This window comes from Halichoeres trimaculatus, unplaced genomic scaffold (assembly GCF_033239565.1).
Source record: "Halichoeres trimaculatus isolate MK-OKI-2021-1 unplaced genomic scaffold, fHalTri1.1 fHalTri1_scaffold_17, whole genome shotgun sequence".
Lineage (NCBI taxonomy): Eukaryota > Metazoa > Chordata > Actinopteri > Labriformes > Labridae > Halichoeres > Halichoeres trimaculatus.
Window position 1 is genome coordinate 31772469 of NW_027437195.1, and position 19761 is coordinate 31792229.

The 19761-nt window shown below is 46.7% G+C and overlaps 1 protein-coding gene across 3 annotated transcripts in view; it reads right to left on the reverse strand.

Moving 5' to 3' along the window:
* The window catches only part of LOC141806565 (polypyrimidine tract-binding protein 1-like), a 189733-nt gene extending 175490 nt beyond the window's left edge, over positions 1-14243 (reverse strand). Inside the window, exons 1-16 of one of the 3 annotated variants that reach the window (XM_074692155.1) lie at positions 14116-14226; positions 13273-13326; positions 12984-13014; positions 9528-9588; positions 9199-9371; positions 8648-8794; positions 8267-8437; positions 7708-7818; positions 7313-7493; positions 7043-7123; positions 6723-6880; positions 5395-5428; positions 4268-4360; positions 3902-4118; positions 3570-3647; positions 3302-3463 (exon numbers count right to left, since the gene is read on the reverse strand). In XM_074692155.1, the coding sequence (XP_074548256.1) occupies positions 3331-3463; positions 3570-3647; positions 3902-4118; positions 4268-4360; positions 5395-5428; positions 6723-6880; positions 7043-7123; positions 7313-7493; positions 7708-7818; positions 8267-8437; positions 8648-8794; positions 9199-9371; positions 9528-9588; positions 12984-13014; positions 13273-13326; positions 14116-14123 (1731 nt within the window). In that variant the 5' untranslated portion in view covers positions 14124-14226 and the 3' untranslated portion in view covers positions 3302-3330. Of the gene's footprint in view, positions 1-858; positions 3464-3569; positions 3648-3901; positions 4119-4267; positions 4361-5394; positions 5429-6722; positions 6881-7042; positions 7124-7312; positions 7494-7707; positions 7819-8266; positions 8438-8647; positions 8795-9198; positions 9372-9527; positions 9589-12983; positions 13015-13272; positions 13327-14115 lie in introns of those variants that run through there. The other 2 variants (XM_074692157.1, XM_074692156.1) reach the window with 2 other exon arrangements.
* Positions 14244-19761: the final 5518 nt, after the last annotated feature.

Here is a 19761-nt window from a genome sequence, read left to right on the forward strand (position 1 = left end):
ACTGTTTTTAAAACCTGAAGCCTTCAAACAAACCATCTGCAGCTCGCTCCTCTCCTGCAGATCCGTCATCTCTGCGACCTTCAGGAGCAGGAAACACGGAAACAAGTGGAGTCACACTGAGCCACTTCCAAAACCACGGTCCAGACCCTGCTGGTTCAGTCCCACAGAGCCTCAGACAGCAGCGGACTCTCCTCCCTCCCTGAAAAAGAGTCTCTGAGGTTAATCCTGCGGGCGGCTCTGTGAGGAAGTCCAAGAAAGAGGAAAAAAAAAGGAATAATGGCAGAAAGCCTTAAGAGGCACTCCAGATTAAGCCACTAACTATTGACATTGTGTGAGTGGCAGGTAAAGTCACCTCTGCTCAGCTGCTCTCATCCCCAGCAGAGAGCAACACCTCCCCCTAGTGGCTCAACACATGAACTGATCCTTCACCATCATCATCCCTGAGGAGACGGCAGATTGTCCCTGATAGACGCGCTCGTGTTTTATCTTCATTATTCATCACATGCGAGCAGCCGCTCCGTTTCCACAGCAACTCTCCTCCTCTCCTCGCTCCGACCCGCTTCACCGAAAAGGTCAGCGCGGATCACAGGAGGACCAGGATTATTCAGAACCACCGAGAACAGCCCGCATCTGAGGCTGCATGTCAGAGGAAGTGGACCTGCCATCACTGCTGGTCCGACCAGGAGGGGTGAGACGGGTGAGACGGGTGAGTTCAGAGAGGGAAACACAGCGACAGGCTTAAAACAACCACCAGGAGTCAACAGGCTGGGGAAGAGGAAATGTTACGAGGGGTTAACGGCACAGAGCAGGAACAGAGCGGAAACAGAAACCAAATGAGTCCAGGTGGAAGAAGAACAAACTGAAGGTTTATTGAAGGCAGCAGGAGCAAAGAGGAGGTGGGGGGTGGGGCACATTCAGAGACACCGGTGTGTTCAGATAGGTTTAATGTCTTTGAGTTACAAAAAGGATCATTTCTTTCAGCTCTGCAATGTTTTATCAAAATATACACGTTTCCAACGTAAAGAGGATTTACTCCAAATCAATCTGTGGTACAAAAACATGAATATGTACAACCATCAACCCCGCTTCACAACAACCCCACCCCCCATAAAAAACAGGAAATAAAAGCTTTCAACAGAAATCAGAGATAAATCATCGACACAGTCCACGTCAGCTCAGACTGCGCTTCGTCTCCGTGCTAAGGCCGTGTACGAGGAGCTCTGTGAGGAGTCCAACAGAAAGGGGGACCATACAGTCCAGGATCTGACTTCAGTCCGAGGCGTCTGAGGGGCAGGGGGGGGTGAAGCTTTGTGGATTTAATGTGGAGATCACAACAGATCAGCGGGGGGGGGGGACTTTGGTCCTTAACAGTAATAACCGTCAGTAGCTACATGAAGCTTCGTTACAACATGCATATTCATCTTTGCAAAAATAGAGACAGAGCGTCTGGTTCTGGTCCTACAGTGGTCGAGGAGGCGGGAACGGTGCTCGAGGCACGCAGGAATGTGACGACGTTAAGACTTCAGCGTGATGATGGCGCCAGCACGGACCAATCACTGAGGGAAAGTGCACGAGGCCTGACGGTGCTGTGAGAGCGCACGGACAGGGAGCCAATCAGGTTTCAGCTTAAGGAGAGAAAGGTTGGCTGGGTTTGTTTCTGACGCAGCCTGTTGGTACGCTGTGCCTCCAAGCTGCCCTCGCTCAGGTACATCACCTGAGCGTCATGGAATAAAGGCATCTTTAGCAGACAGGTGTGCTCCAACACCTGAACCAGAGGTAAACAAGGTGACAAGGCCGGACAGTGTGAGGAGTCAAGGCACTGTGATGATGATCAGACCCAGCCACGGCGTGCACAGGGCAGCTGATAGAAGCTAACACTTACAGAAAGATAAATGAAGAGAGATATATACGTTTACGCGTTCACATATAGATGAACTTAATATGATTAAATGAGGCCCCACACACACACCGATGTCCCCACAGAGACAGGACTACATGAGGCGAGCGGGGGCCACAGGACAGGAGGGCTGGACTCAGCTCCACTCCTGCCACAAAACGTCTAACAGAGCTACACCACCTAGCAAAGTATTAGGCCTCTACATGACTTACATTCATAGATTCTACATACATAAAATGGGATATACGCGTACAAACCTAAAGATAATCTTTACCTTCTTTAGAAAACAACTGAAGATTAAATGAGCCACTTCCTGTGTTCTTACAATGCTGGTACACACCTAAAGGCTTAGAAAGGCCGTCCGAACGAAGCTGAAACTACGCTTCAGGCAACAACGCTTCAGAAAACAACGCTTCAGGGCAAAGTAAGGCACGAGACTGGAGAGAAAGGTGAGGAAACCTGCGTCCTCACACACAAACTTCAGATAGTGGTATGGGTCCCCTGAAGCCGAGGAGGGCGTTACAGACAGGAAGAAGCTACAGGGTCAGGGAAAATGAAATCCTTTGAGTCAAACCGTTTGTGACTGGCCAACAGGCTCAAAGTGGCATTAGAAAAACAAGAAGGCACACACAGATATATCCACACCACAATCAAAGTACGAGGAATGCTGAAGTGTGTCTGCTGTGGATGGCGTCCATCCACCGTGGAGGGTGTCTCTCTTTTTTTAAACAATTTGGTCTAAAGTGACGGTCCACTGGCTGCCTGCTCCTCCAGGAGTAAAAACATGGTTCGTTGCAGAATGTGGCCTGATCCCCAGAGCTCGTTAACTAAGAAGAACTGCACCTTTAACAGATCTGATCTGGACTCTGACAGATTCCTGAGAAACACCTGTGTGTGCGTGTGTGTGTGCAGGTGTGTGTGTGTGTGTGATAAACTCTGAGTCTTGGTGAATACTGTTCGTGTTCAGGAGCAGGAAGCTGCAGGTGTGTTTCAGCAGAGTGAAGCTCACTAAACACATCAACATCCCGCAGCAGCTATCACTCAGCTGTGGAGGCTGGAGTCAGAGCCCCACATCAGCTCCTGACAGCACATCCATGGAAAAACTAAATATCAATCAACCAACATTGATTTCTGCAGGTGGATGAAGGGAAAACTCTGGATTTGAAGAGAAATCAACTTAAATTTGTGCAGTTATAACTGGAGACTAAAGAACGCCTCACAGTTTCAGCTTCACTGGATGTTAAAGGTAGAAATGATAAAACTGCTCCACGAGCTGAAAGCAGCGTGTGAAAGTGAGCATTCAGGGGAGGCCAAATCCTACAAAGAACCATAAATATGTGAAGGTGACTGCTCCACTGAAGGCAACCTTTAAAAACGCAGCGTTCAGGTGGAGTCAGGCTGGAGGGAGGAGGAGGAGGAGGAGGAGGAGGCACTCAGATGGTGGACTTGGAGAAGGACACTCGAAGGTGGTGGTTCTCTCCCAGGTCGTGGTTGTGGAACTCGATGAGGGACTCGATGGCTTCCTCCACGGAGCCCATCTGGATCAGGGCCATCTTCCGGTCTTTCCTGTGGACAGAGACGCAGACGGAGACGTGTTTGATAAAGTCAGGATGGAGTCACAGTTTGAGTGCAGACTGAGTAAACACAGGAATCAAAGCGGAGGGAGACGTACTGGAAGAACTTGAAGGCCTTGACCGTGGCTCCTGAGCTGGCGAACAGCCTCCTGAGGTCGTCCTCCACCACCGACGGCCTGAGAGCAGAAACAGAGTCAACACAGAGCATTCAGCAGGACACACTAACCCTGCACACGTTTGTTCATCCTCCTCTCTGCATGCTGAAACAACACACAGGGGGCATCATTAGGTGGGAAACACACCTCTGAATGGCACAGTTAGAGAAACTCTGTCACAGCCCCTTAATCCCAGGCTCCATGTTTAAAAAATGAGTCAGGACTACAAAGGAAAGAGCTTAGAGTGCAGAAGCTGCTCCTGCAGCACCACTCACGGGATGTTGGAGAGGTGGAGGGTCGCAGAGGGAGGGAAGATGTTGGAGTAGTTTTTGGAGCCCGGCTTCTTGAAGCGATGAAGCGGCGAGTTGCTGTAGTCCTTTGTCAGGCCCTGGTCCTCGTGGCCTTCCCTGGGCAGCTGCACCGTGGTGTGTTTGGAAAACGTCACGCGCATGTCCCTGCCGTGGAGACGCTGGCCGCTCAGGTGGCTCATAGCTGGAAGATCAACACAGAGTCAGGCGGCGCTGCAGGCTCAGAAACAGTTATTACTCAGGGACTGTAGCACAGCGAGGTACAGCGAGGTACAGGTGATGAAGAGGAGAGCATCAGAGAGTCTGCAGTGATGTCAGAGCGGCGTTAGCTACCTAGCTGAGCCTGTGTGCTGTCAGACATCTGGATCAGGGCGTTCTCCTTCTTGTTGAACAGAATCTTCACTCTCATCACGTCGCCGTACACACCTGAGGAGGAGGAGGAGGAGGAGGGTGGGACAATGAGAGCGCAGCACAAACACAGCACAGCCTTATCAGGAGATACACAAACAATCACAGCAACAGAAACTATTTGGACCATCCAGTGAGGAGTTTTAATAATTACAGAGAGACTACAGCGAGCGTCTGATTCACGGGTCATCATCAGGCTATTCTACTAATTCAGGTTGATTCTGCAGGAACTAATCCTACGTAAGCCCTCCTAAACAGTTACAACGATGAAGGCTGCTAGGATGGTTATGCTTGGGAAGAGGGGGAAGTGATTTCAGGGCACAAATCAGGAAAAGTAAGAATAAAAATGAGGAGCAGCTGAGTTTAACGCTGATTCTTTGTGCTGAGTGAGACATGCAGAGATCACTAAACATGCACATACCTACATGAGGAACTGAAACGACTGCAGAACAATCACGGCGACATGATCTGAGGGATCTGTCAGCTCCTAAACTCTAAAGAAGCAGCAGCATTTCATGTGTGCACTGACTCAGAGCATCCGGCACAAAGCATTAACCCAACAGAGACGTGATGAATTTTCATGGTTTCAAACTGAACCGTGCAAAACCAAATAAAGTGTTGACTTTTATCCTCCTCCTCAGGGTGACGCTTTAGAATTTAGATTGGCTCCTCGCCTCATTCCCCAACAAAATGATCCCGTATTTCTATTTAGCGAGGCGCTGCTTCCATTGAGGGGCTCTGCGCTCTTTGAAGATGAGACACTGAGGATGTTTTTCGCCCATGGACAGTAAAGCTGTTTAAATTTTAATGAAATGCTGCAGCTTGGTGAGGTTGGCTCACCTTACTCTCCTCACACAAACCCACAACAACCAAAACAGGTCATACACACCCCCAAACAACAGACACCCCCCACCCCGGACAGCCCGCAGCCTGATGACCAGACATCAGGGGTTAAAACAACAAAACAAAGCCAACAACATGAGACAAGACATGCCCACCTGGCCAGGTAACAGTAGTAATAAATAAAAAGAGATGAAAGGATGATAACGTACCGAAAAGAATAAAGAGGCAGTGTGGCGTAACGCTCTTTAGAGACAGCAGGGGGAGCAGCGGGGCAGGGGCCAGAGGGGGATAGGGGACAGGGGACAGGGGAAAAGAGACGGAGCGGAGTGGAGGACAGTGGAGTGGAGTCGGGACATGTCCGCAGGCCACAGGCAGCGAGGTCCACAGGAAGGCCACAGTACCATGGAGGAAGGAGAGGCATGAGGGACGAAGAGAATGAAGGGAGGACAAGAGGAGGAGGAGGAGAGTCAGACAGCATGAGAGAGGAGAGAGGAGGAGGAGGAGGAGGAGGAGGAGATGATGGCAAAATGAGGATTGCCCAGATGTGTTTTTGTTGTGTTTTCAATTTGTGGGTAGAATCGAATTATGGGAGGATGAAGTATGGAGCAAGAGATGGGTGTGTGACAGGAGGAGAGGCAGGGAGAGGAGGAGGAGAGGAGGAGGAGGAGGAGGAGTCATTGGTCGTGGGGCGTGCAGTCAGTTGGCAAGAGTTGGTTGGGGGGGGGGTTTAAAATACAAAAAGAGGGAGGGGGGACAGAGGAAGAAGAGAGAGAAAAAGGAAGTAAAAAACAAGGTCAGTATACACAAAGAAATGTAGTGCTTCAGACAGTAACTGGCTAAATTAAAACGCACTGTCACTATGGGAACACTAGGAGAAACAGAAGAGAAAAAAGATTAACAATGAAATACAGAAAAAGGCAGAGACAATATGTACTTTTAAATATCATCCTAAGGTAATCTGATTACTCTTACATCTACCAGTAACTACAGGTAATCTGAATGTGAGGATCCTCAATGTTTACATGTTTAAAGTAGAGACTAAATCGATCCGTAACATTAACTTTCACTACACCCTGTTTCTAATCCAATCAACAAACGCTGAGTGACAAACATGCTGTCCTTCTTTAATATATACAAGAAGAAAAAGTAATATTGTCTCTCCAACAACTCAAGAATGATTTCAACTAATGGACAAAAATGAAGATATGAAATGGTAAGTTTAAAAAAAAGAAGTTAGTGCTTGGAGTAAACTTAAAATTCACAGTGAGCAAAGTGGCAGGTCAGAAACGCAGCAGGTTTGGTCAAACACACAGAGGGTCTGGAAGAGGAAAGGCTCGATGACCCCCCTTTCATTAAAACTTGGATCAGTTCTCCGGCTAGTCTGAGCTCTTTGAGGGGGCAGGGTGAGGGACCAGAACACGGGCCCCTGAGGAACTGGATCCTTGAGTGTAAAAACTGGACTGAGGGCCTAGGTTTGTCTCAGCGCTGCACTGACAGAGCAGGATGTGGAGCTACTGCAGCCTGTTGGTGTACTGACCTCAGGGTTCAGGTTGCTAACCAGCAGGACATTGTTCCCCCCAGAGGGAGCCAGCCCTGACAGGCCCAGCCGGCTGGCTGCGGCTGCTGCAGCCGCCATGCCTCCATGGCTCACTCCCAGGGACGCCAGGGCGCTGGGGATACCAGGCACAGACAGACCTGCAGGAGCAAGCATCAATACTTTCACTTTAATTCAATCCTCACTGTGAGGGATCATACAAAGAGTGAACTCTGAGATACACGAGAGTCAGCACAAAGGCCAACATCTGCAGACAGGAAACAGCTCTCTTAGAGCAGCACAGGGGGCGCTCTCTGACTGACCTGCTGCCTGCTGGATGGCAAACGTTGGGGGGAAAGCATGGGCTCCACCGTAGGGGGAGGCTGAGATTATGCCTGGTGCAGCTGTGACGAGAGAAAACAAACATGAAGACACAATCCTCCTCACACCACGGCTTGGTGCAGGGAATATTCCTGACAGCTTGTTTCCATGTGTTTAATCAAAAACTCCATCATTCAGTCAGTTTCTGCCTTTTCATCGATGTTTAACAAACACTGAAGCAATGAGGAGCTTTGATTGTGAGCGTGTTTTACCAAACGCAGCAGCTGCCATGGTCTGGTGGTCGATGGAGGGCTGTGAGTCTGCTGTAGGGAGGTCTGGGCGGGTGTAATCCCTGCTCTTGTCGTTGTTGTATTTGACATTAAGACTGGTGAGCTTAGAGAAGCTGATCCTCAGGGTGCAGCAGGCGTTGTAGATGTTCTGCCCATCCAGAGACTACAGGAAAAAAACAAAAACAGGATGTTATGACTGAGCGTGGAAACAACACATCAAAGATGGAGCTGTAAGAAACATCACACTGCAAGAGAAATGGTTTGGTTTGAAGGGTTCGTTTGTTGTGTCTGCTCTTAATTCATCTGTTAAGGTGACAATGGAAGTGTTCGCCCTGAATCCTGGACACAAAGACAGCAGCACAGAGCTCAGGTCTTACCAGTTTGGCGTGCTGGGCTGTCATGCCATCGGCGTATTGGATCAGAGCCTGGAACTGGTTATTCTTGGTGAAGGTGATGATCTTGAGCACGGTGCCAAACTTGGAGAAAATCTGAGGAGAAGTGGAGCACGACCAGAGACGACATCAAAACACAAAAAATAGAATCCTCATTATACGGGAGAAACAAACAAAGGGGACTGATTTGCATATCCTTTTAAAACCAGACGATAAAACTCATTAAGTTCACATTATTTTGTTTATGAAGCAGTTACCAGAAATATTCAGAGGAAAAACACGAGCTGCTGACAAATACTTCTCAGTAACATGATGAGAAAGAGAAGAAAAACCAAATGTAACCACATCCTGAAATATTCATAGTGGATGGGCTGGATGCAGGGCGGGTAGTTTCAGAGATTACATTACAGTCCATTCACATGCTTTCATTTGGAGATGAGAGTAAAAACATTTACAATTTAAAGTGTTTTTTTTCTCCAATGAATATATTTAAACCTCTTCCAGCTGAATTATAAAGCAGGTTACAGCAGTGGATGGAGCGTACCTGGTGCAGCACGTCCAGGGTGACGGGGTAGAAGAGGTTTTCCACGATCACTCTGAGGACAGGGCTCTGGGCCGCTGCTCCTCCAAGGCTGCTGGCGTCTGCAGGGATGGCCATGCTTCCCATCCCGCCCCCGTGCAGAGCGTTGACTGCCTGCAGAGCTGCCTGAGCACGCTGCACAGAGAGCAGAGACCGTCTGAGGCACGTACTGATAACTGTTTGACTGGGTGAGCTGTTGGCAACTGATGCATTTTAGATTTCAACAAAACTCCAGAAAACAAAACTAAACACTGCATGAGTATGAGTCTAGGTCCAAAACATGAATAAATGAGCAGAGTGTGTGTGTGTGTGTGTGTGTGTGTGTGAGAGAGCAGCAGCTCCTACCACTTGGTTGGGGGAGTTGTCCGTCTTGAGCTCCTTGTGGGTTGAGTACTGCATGTAGATGGGGTGGTTTCTGATGACGGGGGTGACGGAGGAGTAGTAGCTCACCATGGTCTGTGCACACTCCTCACTGTTCAGCTCTAGGAACGCCTGCAGCAGGACAGGAGCAGAGAAACACCACATTTATTCCCCCTTCACACCCACAGAGGAGTCAGTCCTAATGAGCTGTAGCAGTAGATTATCAGCCAGGAGAAAACCTTTCTAATTATGATTATTCTCAGCTCCTGCTCGTCAGTTTTCAGCTCTGATCTTTATTGATCCTGGCACAGAGCTTCAGGTAATAAACAGGAGATGATCAGACATTTAAAGAGATTCTCAGACTCTCTCCTGGAAATACCGAAGAGTTAACTCCTTTTTCTTCCTCCACACAACAACTATCAGATAAAAAGTTGGTTTTCATTGTTTCCAGGTGAGCAGAGAGCTGCTCTTTTTCCCAGGCCTAGAGAGAGCGGTCATACAGGTTTGGTAAGGAGACCTTCATGTTGCAGTCTTACCTGGTTTTTCCCTTTCAGCATCAGCAGATTAGTGACCTTCCCAAAGGGCAGTCCCAGTCCAATAACCTCAGCTTCATTTATGTCGCTGGGCAGCTTGCGGACATGGACCACACGTGATGGGACACCGGGACTGCGGACGTCACCTTTGAATTTCTTGCTGTCGTTGCCATTGGCTGCGGGAAAAACAGAAGCAGATACAATCAGGGAGGGGAACAGAGGGCTCTGGTTCGTCCTGAATAATGGATTCGTCGTCATGGCAACACAAACAACACAGACACGGCGACCACTTCAATAAAAGAGGATGCACTCCTCCATGGCAACAACCCTACCTGAGTTCATGATATAGGGCCCGTTGGATATGCAGGAAGAAAAGAGTTCGTCGGATCCCCTCTGCAGAAGACAGAAAACAATGGTTCACTTCAGGCCTTTCACCAATCAGGGCACAGCATGGCAGGTGGAGAGCACGGCTCTCATGTTACCAGCCATTGTGTGATAAAGCAGGAAGTAATCTGATAACCAAAGGAGGACTGAGCAAACACGAGAAGAGAGAAGAGAGCTCCACCTTCCCCACCAGCAGGAATAAGTGACCGGGCTTTCAGGAGAGAAATCTGCCTCAGACTCATCTCTTCCTTTCTGTTTGCTCTCTGACAGGAATCATTGAAACCTCAGTCACGCTGGGACTTTATTTCACACTTCAGTCATGTGCCAAATGATCATGTTCACAACAGCTACTGTTCAGATTTAAGCACAAAGTCAGCAGTCAAAGCTTATCTGAACAGCAGCTGTCAGTCACAACAACCATGTTCTCATAATTCAGTCGTGGAGGAGGGATAACGCTGCGAAGCCCTCTGAATGAGGAGACAAGATGGGAAACATCCAGCCCACAGTACTTTACTGTCTGCCGTCTCCCTCTGAGAGATAGAAATGCTGTTTCAGGGCTCTGTGTGTGTGTGTGTGTGTGTGTGTGTGTGTGGGAGATGAAGTACAGCAGTCACACCAAGTGGCTCAGCAGTCTAAGCTCTACATCACTCTACAATGGAGGTCCTGTTCTGGCTGAGACTGGGGGCATTGTTACTGCCGGCACACACACATATGGAGCCGTAAGGACTCTCTGGGAGTAGAAGAGCCCTGGAGCGCTTTAAAACAACCAGTCATGCAGGTTTGCTAGCATTCCTCTCCACCCTGTGAGTCTTGGCCTTATCATATGCTCGATGTGGGAGGATAATAAGACGCCAGGCTGCACGGTCTGCTAATAAAAGGCAGGCTAAATTAATCTGAGAGAAAATGTGGGGTAGAGGCTCTGAAAGCACAACACTAAGAAGTAGAATAAACTGCCCTTTGACTTCCAGATGGCTGAGCTCAGGCGGTCAGACCCACTGGAGGCCCAAACAAACACGCCTGCTATTTCAATTCATCAACTCTGAGCAACAAAAGGTATCTCTACAGCTCCTAGAGGATTCATCTGCAGTGCTTTACACTTTTTCCTCCCTGAAACAAACATCGCAAACAGAGCAGTATAAATGACCCAAATGCATTAGACACGAGCGGCCTGTGTGGTTAAACTGCCATGGATGAGGAATAAAGGAAACTGTTCACAGGTTGGAGAAATGGTGAAACACAGCGTCAAACAAGGACAACAGAAACACCGTCTGTTTGGTTAAAATGCCATGGCCAGATGCAAGCGATGAGAAATGAAGGAAGTGGCTCCGGCCTGACTCACGGCCTGTGGGCGGCCAGCGTCACATTACCAGTCAGCAGACCAGCTCCAAACAGGAAGAGCAGAAACATCAGGCCTGCTTCCAGGGCTCTGCTTAACTTCCTCCTGGGGACTGATGGTTACTGTTTCATGGTGAGACTTCCTGTCTTTCTCTCTTTCTCGCTCCTTTCTTCCTCATTCTAATAATAACCACAGCACTGAGGCGGAGCGAGGAGCAGAGTGAGGAACATCGAGTCACTCAGAGAGGACTGTTACTCCTGACAGAGGAGGTTTCTTCCAGCTTGGGGAGGACAGGTTGTAGAGAGCGGAGCAAAGGGCAGAGTTTGAAGCCAATGGAAGAAAAACAGAGCCCATAAACGGTTTGTTAGTCGACTCCCACGCAGAGCCAAACCTGTTTTTCCATCACAAACCCACTAAATGTGTATTGACTTGTTCACATCCTTTGTTTGCAAAGGACGCAACAGTATAATAGCAGCCTTCAGGATACGATGACACATTACTGGCTGACATATTGAAACTGTTCAACAGCTCCCATTTACTGACAGGGAAAGTGCGTGCCTCAAACTGAACTTTAGTGGGTTTATTGGAGCATTTACTTTACATAAAGACAGGAAAGGGAACATGAAGCTTTCAGAGAATTAAACAAAAACTCAACACAATCAGAGAAGAAAACTTGATCTAAGAAAGTTTTAGCAGGCATTGACAGGCAGAGTATTCCTGACCCCAGCTGTTTGGTGGTTATCACGATGGGAAGCACAAAGAAAGAGCACAGGTAGAGGCATGTTTTTCCCTGTGATTAAACTTGGCCTGTGGATGGGGGAGGCAGGGAGCTGTGCCTCACCAGGGGGCTGGAGGGGGGAGATAGGAATGTGACCGCGGTATGCCAGACGCTCTGCCCAGACGGGATAATTACAGATTCCAGAAAGGCAGCGCTCCATAACTCAGCATCATCATTACCACAGCACGAAAAACACCGAAAACAGGAAAAGTTAGAGGAACAAAACTCACACCAGGCATGCAATCCTCCACACTGCTCACCACCCCTCAGAGGTTACACATAAAGCATCAGTCTTCAATGAAATGTAAAGGGCGGGTGTGTCTCTGTAATGAGTCCTATTCCAACAGCTCAGGGCTCGTGGAGGATGAGGACAGTCACAGCCCTTAGTTTAATCACTCCACCTTCACATAGCTGCCCCAGGCCCTGTAACCAAGGATGAGTACTTAAGCAGGCATTTTTATTGCATACGCGAGTTAACAACCAAAAACAAATGTGCCCCCCTTCAAACAAGTTAGCATACACCGCTTGGACATGCAAACACTCAGAGTAGGCCCCTGGGTCCACTGAGGAATGCAAACAGCTCCTCCATTAGGAGAAAAGATAGACTGGAAATTCATGCAAAGAGACTAAAACTGAACTAATTTCTTTCACCAGTTTGAGAAGTCTTGTGATAGACGCAAGACTGAATAAAAGGATCAAGGCAGCGTTCAGCTGCTTTAACATTCCAGCACAGCCAACAGGCTATTAAAGAACACACACACACACACACACACACACACACACACACACACACACACACAAAATAAACAGGAAGTTTCATTTCCGAACAGCTACACAACCCCACAAAAACAGGACAACATAAAACCACAACTCTGTTACGCTTTTCACCTGAAAGATCAAATTTCTCCTTATGAAAGTTTTCAGGTCTGTGTCACCTTATTTACTGACATTCAGTTGTTTATCATCAATCTTTAAAAAAGGAGAAACAGCCTGTTTCGGCCACCTCGCTGCACATGAAGTACGGTTTGGCAGCAGTTCTGTAATTACAGAGGAAGCTCTTGCAAACTGGCTGCTATGTTATCCAAGTCTGCAATTGTTTTCAACACACGCTGACATTTTAAGTTTAAAGAACTCCTGCTTTTACTTTGGATTTAGTAGCAAAAACAACCTGGAAGCTACTCTGATAACAACAGGTCTATGAGACAGTGACTAATTTTCAGTCTGCAAAAACTAAAAATGTGGATTTGTGGGAAAGAGCAACAGCTAGAAGAGAGATGAAAATCTGCTTACCTTTGTGCCAACTGATATGTCATGGACACTGCTGGGAAAGCAAAGAAACACCTGTTAACATTAAGGAAACTGGAAATAAACACAACTCATCGTGGGTTTAAGTTAAACGATCCATCCCTGCTGATCTAACTGCTGCTTACAGTCCCCACAGAATGAGATTTAGTATTACTCAATCCAAACCCAGCCACTTCCTCATTCTCTGATCAGAGCACACGAAACTCAAAATGCAGAAAGCACCAAAAGAACTTATATAACCTGAGCCAGAGTCAAAAACATACAGCATACTTACTCAATCTCAGGGACGTAGCCGGATCCCAGAGGGTACAAGTCAGTGTCTAGGCGGCTGTAGGAAAACACAAAGGAGAACTGAGAGTGAACACTTTGCAGGATACAGAGAAATAAATCCACAACAGCAGAGTTACCCTGAGTATTGTCCTGATCAAGGCTACACCGAGGCGGCATCGGAAGTTTCTTTAACCGCCTAAATGAGGTTATCAAAGCAGAAAAATCCCCGATAGATCCCCATACTCCAAACAAAACTCTACTGTGTGTCGTACCCTATAAAGATAACCCGGAGAAAAGGTCTCTAATTCAATCAGCGTGAACTGTTGAGGCCAGATATCTTCAACATGGCCCTGACTCTCCACAGACTGAAGGAGGAAATGAGACACGTTGCTTTAGCTCGGACTGAGCGGAGTTACCAAGTTAGCATCTGTTAGCATCAGTTAACTAGAGTCTGCGTTCACACTGCCTGAGTGGAGCTGCCGTTTTATCATTAACACTCTAAAGTGGGAAAACCATTCATTTCATCTACTCACACTAATTTATATAAACTATAATAAAAAATAAAACGATTAAAAATGTCACTTTTAGCCGTTCACCAAACTCCCGTTAGTTAGCGACGGCTAGTTAGCCTCCTGCTAAGCGTTAGCTTATTGCTAACTGTTAGCCTCCTGCTAACTGTTGAATGTTTGATGAAAAAAATGTTCGTAAAGTTTCCCGCCGCAACGGTCAGAAGAAACGGTCCTTGGACCAGATACCACCAAAAACCGGTCTAAGTTTAGACAGGAACAGCCCAGCTCTCGGTCTGCCGTGTTAAATTAAGTCTTAAGAGTGGTTCTTTTTTACTTACCCGTCCATTGCACAAGAAACAAACTGCAGGTCTGAAGCGGAGGGAGGGCGGCAGCTCTGAAGCGGAGGGAGGGCGGCAGACCTGCTGGATTTTCTTACAAAATGGATGAACACACGGAGGCGCGCGCTGATTAGTCCAGGGAGTTTCAGGAGCCAATAAGAGGCGGGGACAAGCTTCGCCTCGAGACCTGATTGGACAAGACGGCAGTCAGTTTGTGGGAAACACAAGGCCGCGGCAAAGTTTCAGTACACCACATGAAAGGGTAAGAACCATTTCACCCTGTGTTTATGTGATTAAAACTCACATTGCGACGCTAAAGTAAAAAATATAAAGGTGATAGGATGAAAGAAGTCGAGAAATGTCGACTTTAAATGGAGAAGGGATGAGTGAAAGCATTTATAAGTGAATGTGTTTACTCATACGTCCATTAAACATTCAATTTTAAAGTGGGAGTAGTAGAGAAGTGGTTATTTTTAAAGACAACATTAATATAAGTTGTGGGGGGAAAAAAACAGTGCTTTCAGAGGATTTTGGCCCATGTCCTCCAGTATCACAGTAAGGCACAAAGTATAGGCCCTATATACCACCTGTCTCAGTTTGCTCAGACCACTATGGCTCAGACCACCTGTGTCTCCTGTCTCTCAATGGACCTGTGAGCTCTACCTCTGTTATAAACTACCCAAACTTAAATGGTTATTCCCTCCTAAATAGCAGCACTCCATAAATATCAGGAGAGTTAAGCCATATGTTTGTTGACTTGGCTCTCTTTCTCTTTCCCCTTTTTTTGGAGATTCACCAAATTTATTTGTCCTCCGTGAAAGGGGAATTCAGAGGCACAAAACAGACGCCTTTCATTTTACAGCACAGTCCAACTGTCTGTGGTTATTTCTGATGCCAAGTATAGATCTGAACTATTCAAATTACCAGATGGTTTCACGTCGTCAGATTGGGAGCTCACACGCTGCAGAGTAAGATCCCAGAATAACTACAAACTGGTTGGGTTTGTTTCAGCTCAATCAAGATGCTAATTACCTCGATACTCTGACAAAAAGCAGTTTGACTGAATCAGGGAGAATCCTCTGAACAACATGTCAAATTTACATACAACAGGCAGAGCTTTGGGCGCCAGGATCCTCATGAACAGTTTAAAGTTCGTCAGCTCAGTTACACATTACTGAAACTAAGTGACAGCAGCGGGGGTGTGTGTGCACGCTGAGACTGGCTGGAATCATTCATTAACAATTCAACATGTGTTTTTAACATAATTACCTGGTGTCCTCACTGCAGGAGGTAAAACACTGCAGCATTTTACAACCACTTTATGATCATATCATTTCCCCACCTTTATTTAACTTCACCAAAAAAAACTGTTACACATTTTTTTTTTTTTTTTTTAAATTTGAGAAAATGCTGGATTACAGAGTCTTAGAATATGAAGTAACAGAAACCCCAGATATATTTGGTATTTCTTGGCGTTTCAGTGTGAATAAGGCTGGATTTGACTGGGAAAGGGACTTGTAATGTATCACTCTCGTGTCCATCCCTTGTTTCCTCTCATACTGTGGCTGCTGAGGCTCACATTTACAAACTAATTACAGAGGAAAGGTAATTACTGTTAGCTGTTTCCATAGCAGCTGTTAGGTTTAGCTTCGCTGGTGTAGGGCTGAGGATTTCTGTCAGGTCTGCTCCTAGTAATCCAATTTTCTCTTTTCAGTTTTTGTCCCAATTAAAAACTTCCTCCCACGTTCTTTCCAAAGACTTATTTATTCCACCGGTCAAATTCAGGACACTGAGGTTTTTCTGCCTGCCTATCTGTGTGTGTGTGTGTGTGGAAAGGCATTGTCATGAGTGTGACCTAAAAACAGCTCTCAGTATACTCTGTGTCCTGTGAAGTGGAGCACCGTTGATGAGCAGAGAGCGTCTCCTCCTGTAAACCGTGTCCACAGACAGATGGAGCGCGCTCAGTCAGAGCTGCTGAGGCTTTGTTATGGTTTGTTATGGTGTTTACTGGAGGCTGGACCTCTGAGGTGTGGAGCAGTGAAACTATAGCTGTTTGTTAAGTCGTGCATATCTGACCTCCATCTGATGAATGCTGTGTTTAAATGCCCCCACCTCCCCCTATAATTACCCCCCACCCACACACACACACACACACACACACACACACACACACACACACACACACACACACACACACACACACACACACACACACTGTGCTGTAGATATGGAAATGCTCAAACCGGATGGCCTCCAAAACAGCTGATGTGTGCTCTCTGGTGGTTGTTTTTAAGTATTACACTTTAAAGTGAGACAGAAAATGGCACCTTTAACCTATATTCACCTATTTCTTCACATCCCGTGGGGTGGTCACAGCTGAAATGTTTTCTGCTGGGAGGTGTTCAGGAAAACACAGTGAGCAGCTGCTCTCACTTTAATGTCTGTATCTGAAAATCACACCTCCGAGCTGAAACACGTGCTCTCTGATCACTGAGGGATCATTAGACTGTAGATCAGTGTTTCTCAACCCTGGTCCTGGGGACCCCCTGCCCTGCATGTTTTAGGTGTTACCCTACTCCAGCACACCTGATTCAAATGAATGGCTCGTTATCAGGCTGGAGCAGAGCTTGATGACGAGCTGATCATTTGAATCAGGTGTGTTAGAGTCGAGTAACATCTAAAACATTTTTCTGGACTGACCAGTTGAATGTGGCCCATATTGAGTATAATGAAACAATTTTTACTTAAAATAAGACAAAACATTTTTTTTAAAAGATTTCATTTTTTTTGCAGTGTAGAGTCAGAAAAGTTTGCTCGTCATGTTTCTTAAAATCCAGTAAATTTGTTCTTAGATTGAGATGAAACTGGAGGAAAGGAGCGGGGCTTAGGGGTGGAGGATCAGGGATCTTGAACCCGGGTTACCCACTTCATGGTTTGAGGTGTGAGGTAATCAGCGCCTGGAGCCAATCAGCTTCCACCAAAGTTGTTCATTTTGGAAATTTGTGACACAGGGTATAGGCCAAACTCCTGAGGTTGATTTCAAAACCTTTTTAAGACTTTTTAAAAAACCTTTCAAAAAGAGTAAAGACTTTGTCGCGACTTTCAGTTTTTGTTGGCGACCCCTCTTTAACAGTTGTACTTTGTATTTTTACAGAGATTACGTAAGCTGATAGGAAAAAGCTTTACAGAATAAATAAAACTAAAGGCAGGTTTTTCCACACTCTCACAACAAGGAACAGCAGTTATTCAAGGACAACTTGCTGAAAAAAAGAGAATTTATTTCATCATTATCTAAATTTAGGACATGTACCTGAGATTGTGTTATTTGCTTGAATGTTGTATTTAATTTCTCGAGTTTAGTTATGTATTTAATTTCACTTTTTGAAACCAGCTGGTGTATTTACCTCTCACAACCTTCATGGTTGTATTTCATTCTTACTAGAGTCTTTATGTGTTTATTTGATTTAATCTTTTCATTTTTTGTCAATTTCTGCTGTGATCACAACCATTTCCCAGTTTGGGATCAATAAAGTCACTCTATTCTACTCTATTCTATTCTATTTTGTAACTTAAATGGCTGAATAAGGACAGTCGCAAGGAGGAAAATAAATATTCATGGATAATTTTGGAGTCAAAGCTTGAATACCTTTAAAATTTAATACTTCATAAAAGCACAATTAAGACTTTTTAATACTTTTTAAGACCTCGCAGACACCCTGTAACAATAACAAAGATTCAACATTACGCCCAGATCTCTGATTTGATTACATCCTCTGATTGTTCCTCACCATGACGGGAGAAACTTCTCCTCCTGTGATTGGCTGAATGAGTTTTATGATGCAGCAGGAACCTCTGAGTAAACGCTGGTCACTCTTCATGTGTGTGTGTGTGTGTGTGTGTGTGTGTGTGTGTGTGTGTGTGTGTGTGTGTGTGTTGTCAGGAGGACGAGCTGCAGCCAGCCTCTGATGACAGAGACAGGTGACGTCTCTAACCCAGGCTGTGTGTGTGTGTGTGTGTGTGTGTGTGTGTGTGTGTGTGTGTGTGTGTGTGTGTGTGTGTGTGTGTGTGTGTGTGTGTGTGTGTGTGTGTGTGTGTGTGTGTGTGTGTGTGTGTGTTGGAGGACGTGCTGCAGCCAGCCTCTGATGACAGAGACAGGTGACGTCTCTAACCCAGGCTGTGTGTGTGTGTGTGTGTGTGTGTGTGTGTGTGTGTGTGCTCCCGCCTACAGTACGTGTCTGTCTGCTGAATCACTTACACACTGGTGTGACTTGCTGTAAACAAACAGTATTTTTATTCCAGATTAAACACTGAGACGACCACAGATGAACAGGCATTGCTCTAACACAAAGATGCTTTTTCTGCTGCTGCCCTCAGAGACCCACCGTGAAGCAGAGCCTGAGCTCATCTGTTTCTGTGTGTGCTGTCTTTAAACCTTTAGCACATATTCCTGTTAGTGTTTGTGTCCTGGTCCACGTTAGGCGTGGCCTCTCGTATGTGTGGAGGATGTTTGACACACCGACAGCAGGTTTTCTGTTGTCTGAGCTGCTTCATTATCGTAATAAAAAGGATCAATCTGTCCGGACCGGCTGTGTGTTGGATCTCCTTGAGATTGAAGGCAGTGGGTCGTCGTGACCAGGAGCAGAGCCAGAAAACTCTCGTCTAAAAATGGCGGCAGACAGACAAGTCCAACCAACTGAACCTGACAAAGGCACCAACAATACACAGATGTAGTCATCGTTTTTTAAAAACACACACATCAAATACAGTATAGCGCCCGGCAAACAGGCTGAGGACAGAAAAAGAGACACGAGAGTCAGGATAAGAAACAGAGCTGCAACTGGTACAATTACAGAGGAGCTGCACACATGGAAAGCATAGACTGAACTCATCCGTCCACGCCTGCTGCCCTCCCTGCCGACTCACAGCCCGGCTCACTCCCCTGGTGGTCAACGCAGGCAGGACTCGGGAGAATGCATCTGGCACTGAAGGTTGCAAAAGACTCTCTTATCGACGAGTGTATGCAGGAGGCAGTGTTTCCCACAGCGCCCCCTGTGGGTGAGACCGGGGGGCGGGCTGGGAGGGGTGGGTTGGTGGATGGAGCGTGTACGACGAGAGTCACGGTTAGCACCAACTTCAGAGGTCAAACTGCGTGTGTCTCCGTGCATAGGAGGTGGGCTGTGTGGGTTTGAGGGTGAGGATGAAAGTGCGTGATAGAGATGAAGAGGTTAAGTGTGTCAGACACGGGCAAGCCTGGACCGTCACAGTCCCAGGGTCAGACCAGAAACCAAACAGGTGAGGAGACCAGGGCCAAACGTTTCTCTGAGGGCTCCTAAAGGATCGGTCTGCCAGTTTTCCTCTCAGGAAGTGACTCGCTGCTCGTCCAGTCAGCTTAAAGCGACTTCCTGTTCATAACTACTGCATTCGTCTTTACTCTTCAAGCTTATTGATCCTCCCTGTGAACCCCGGGATCTGTTGGGCCCAGGTCTACAGACAGACTCAGAGTCAGGGGTTAAACTGGGAGAGGTGGGACAGAAACCAGCAGCCGACCAACAACACACAGTGAAATTTCAGTATCATCAGATTTTATTTGGTTCATCAGGAGACAAAAAGCTTTGATCGTGTTTTTTATTTTATCATCATGGCGAG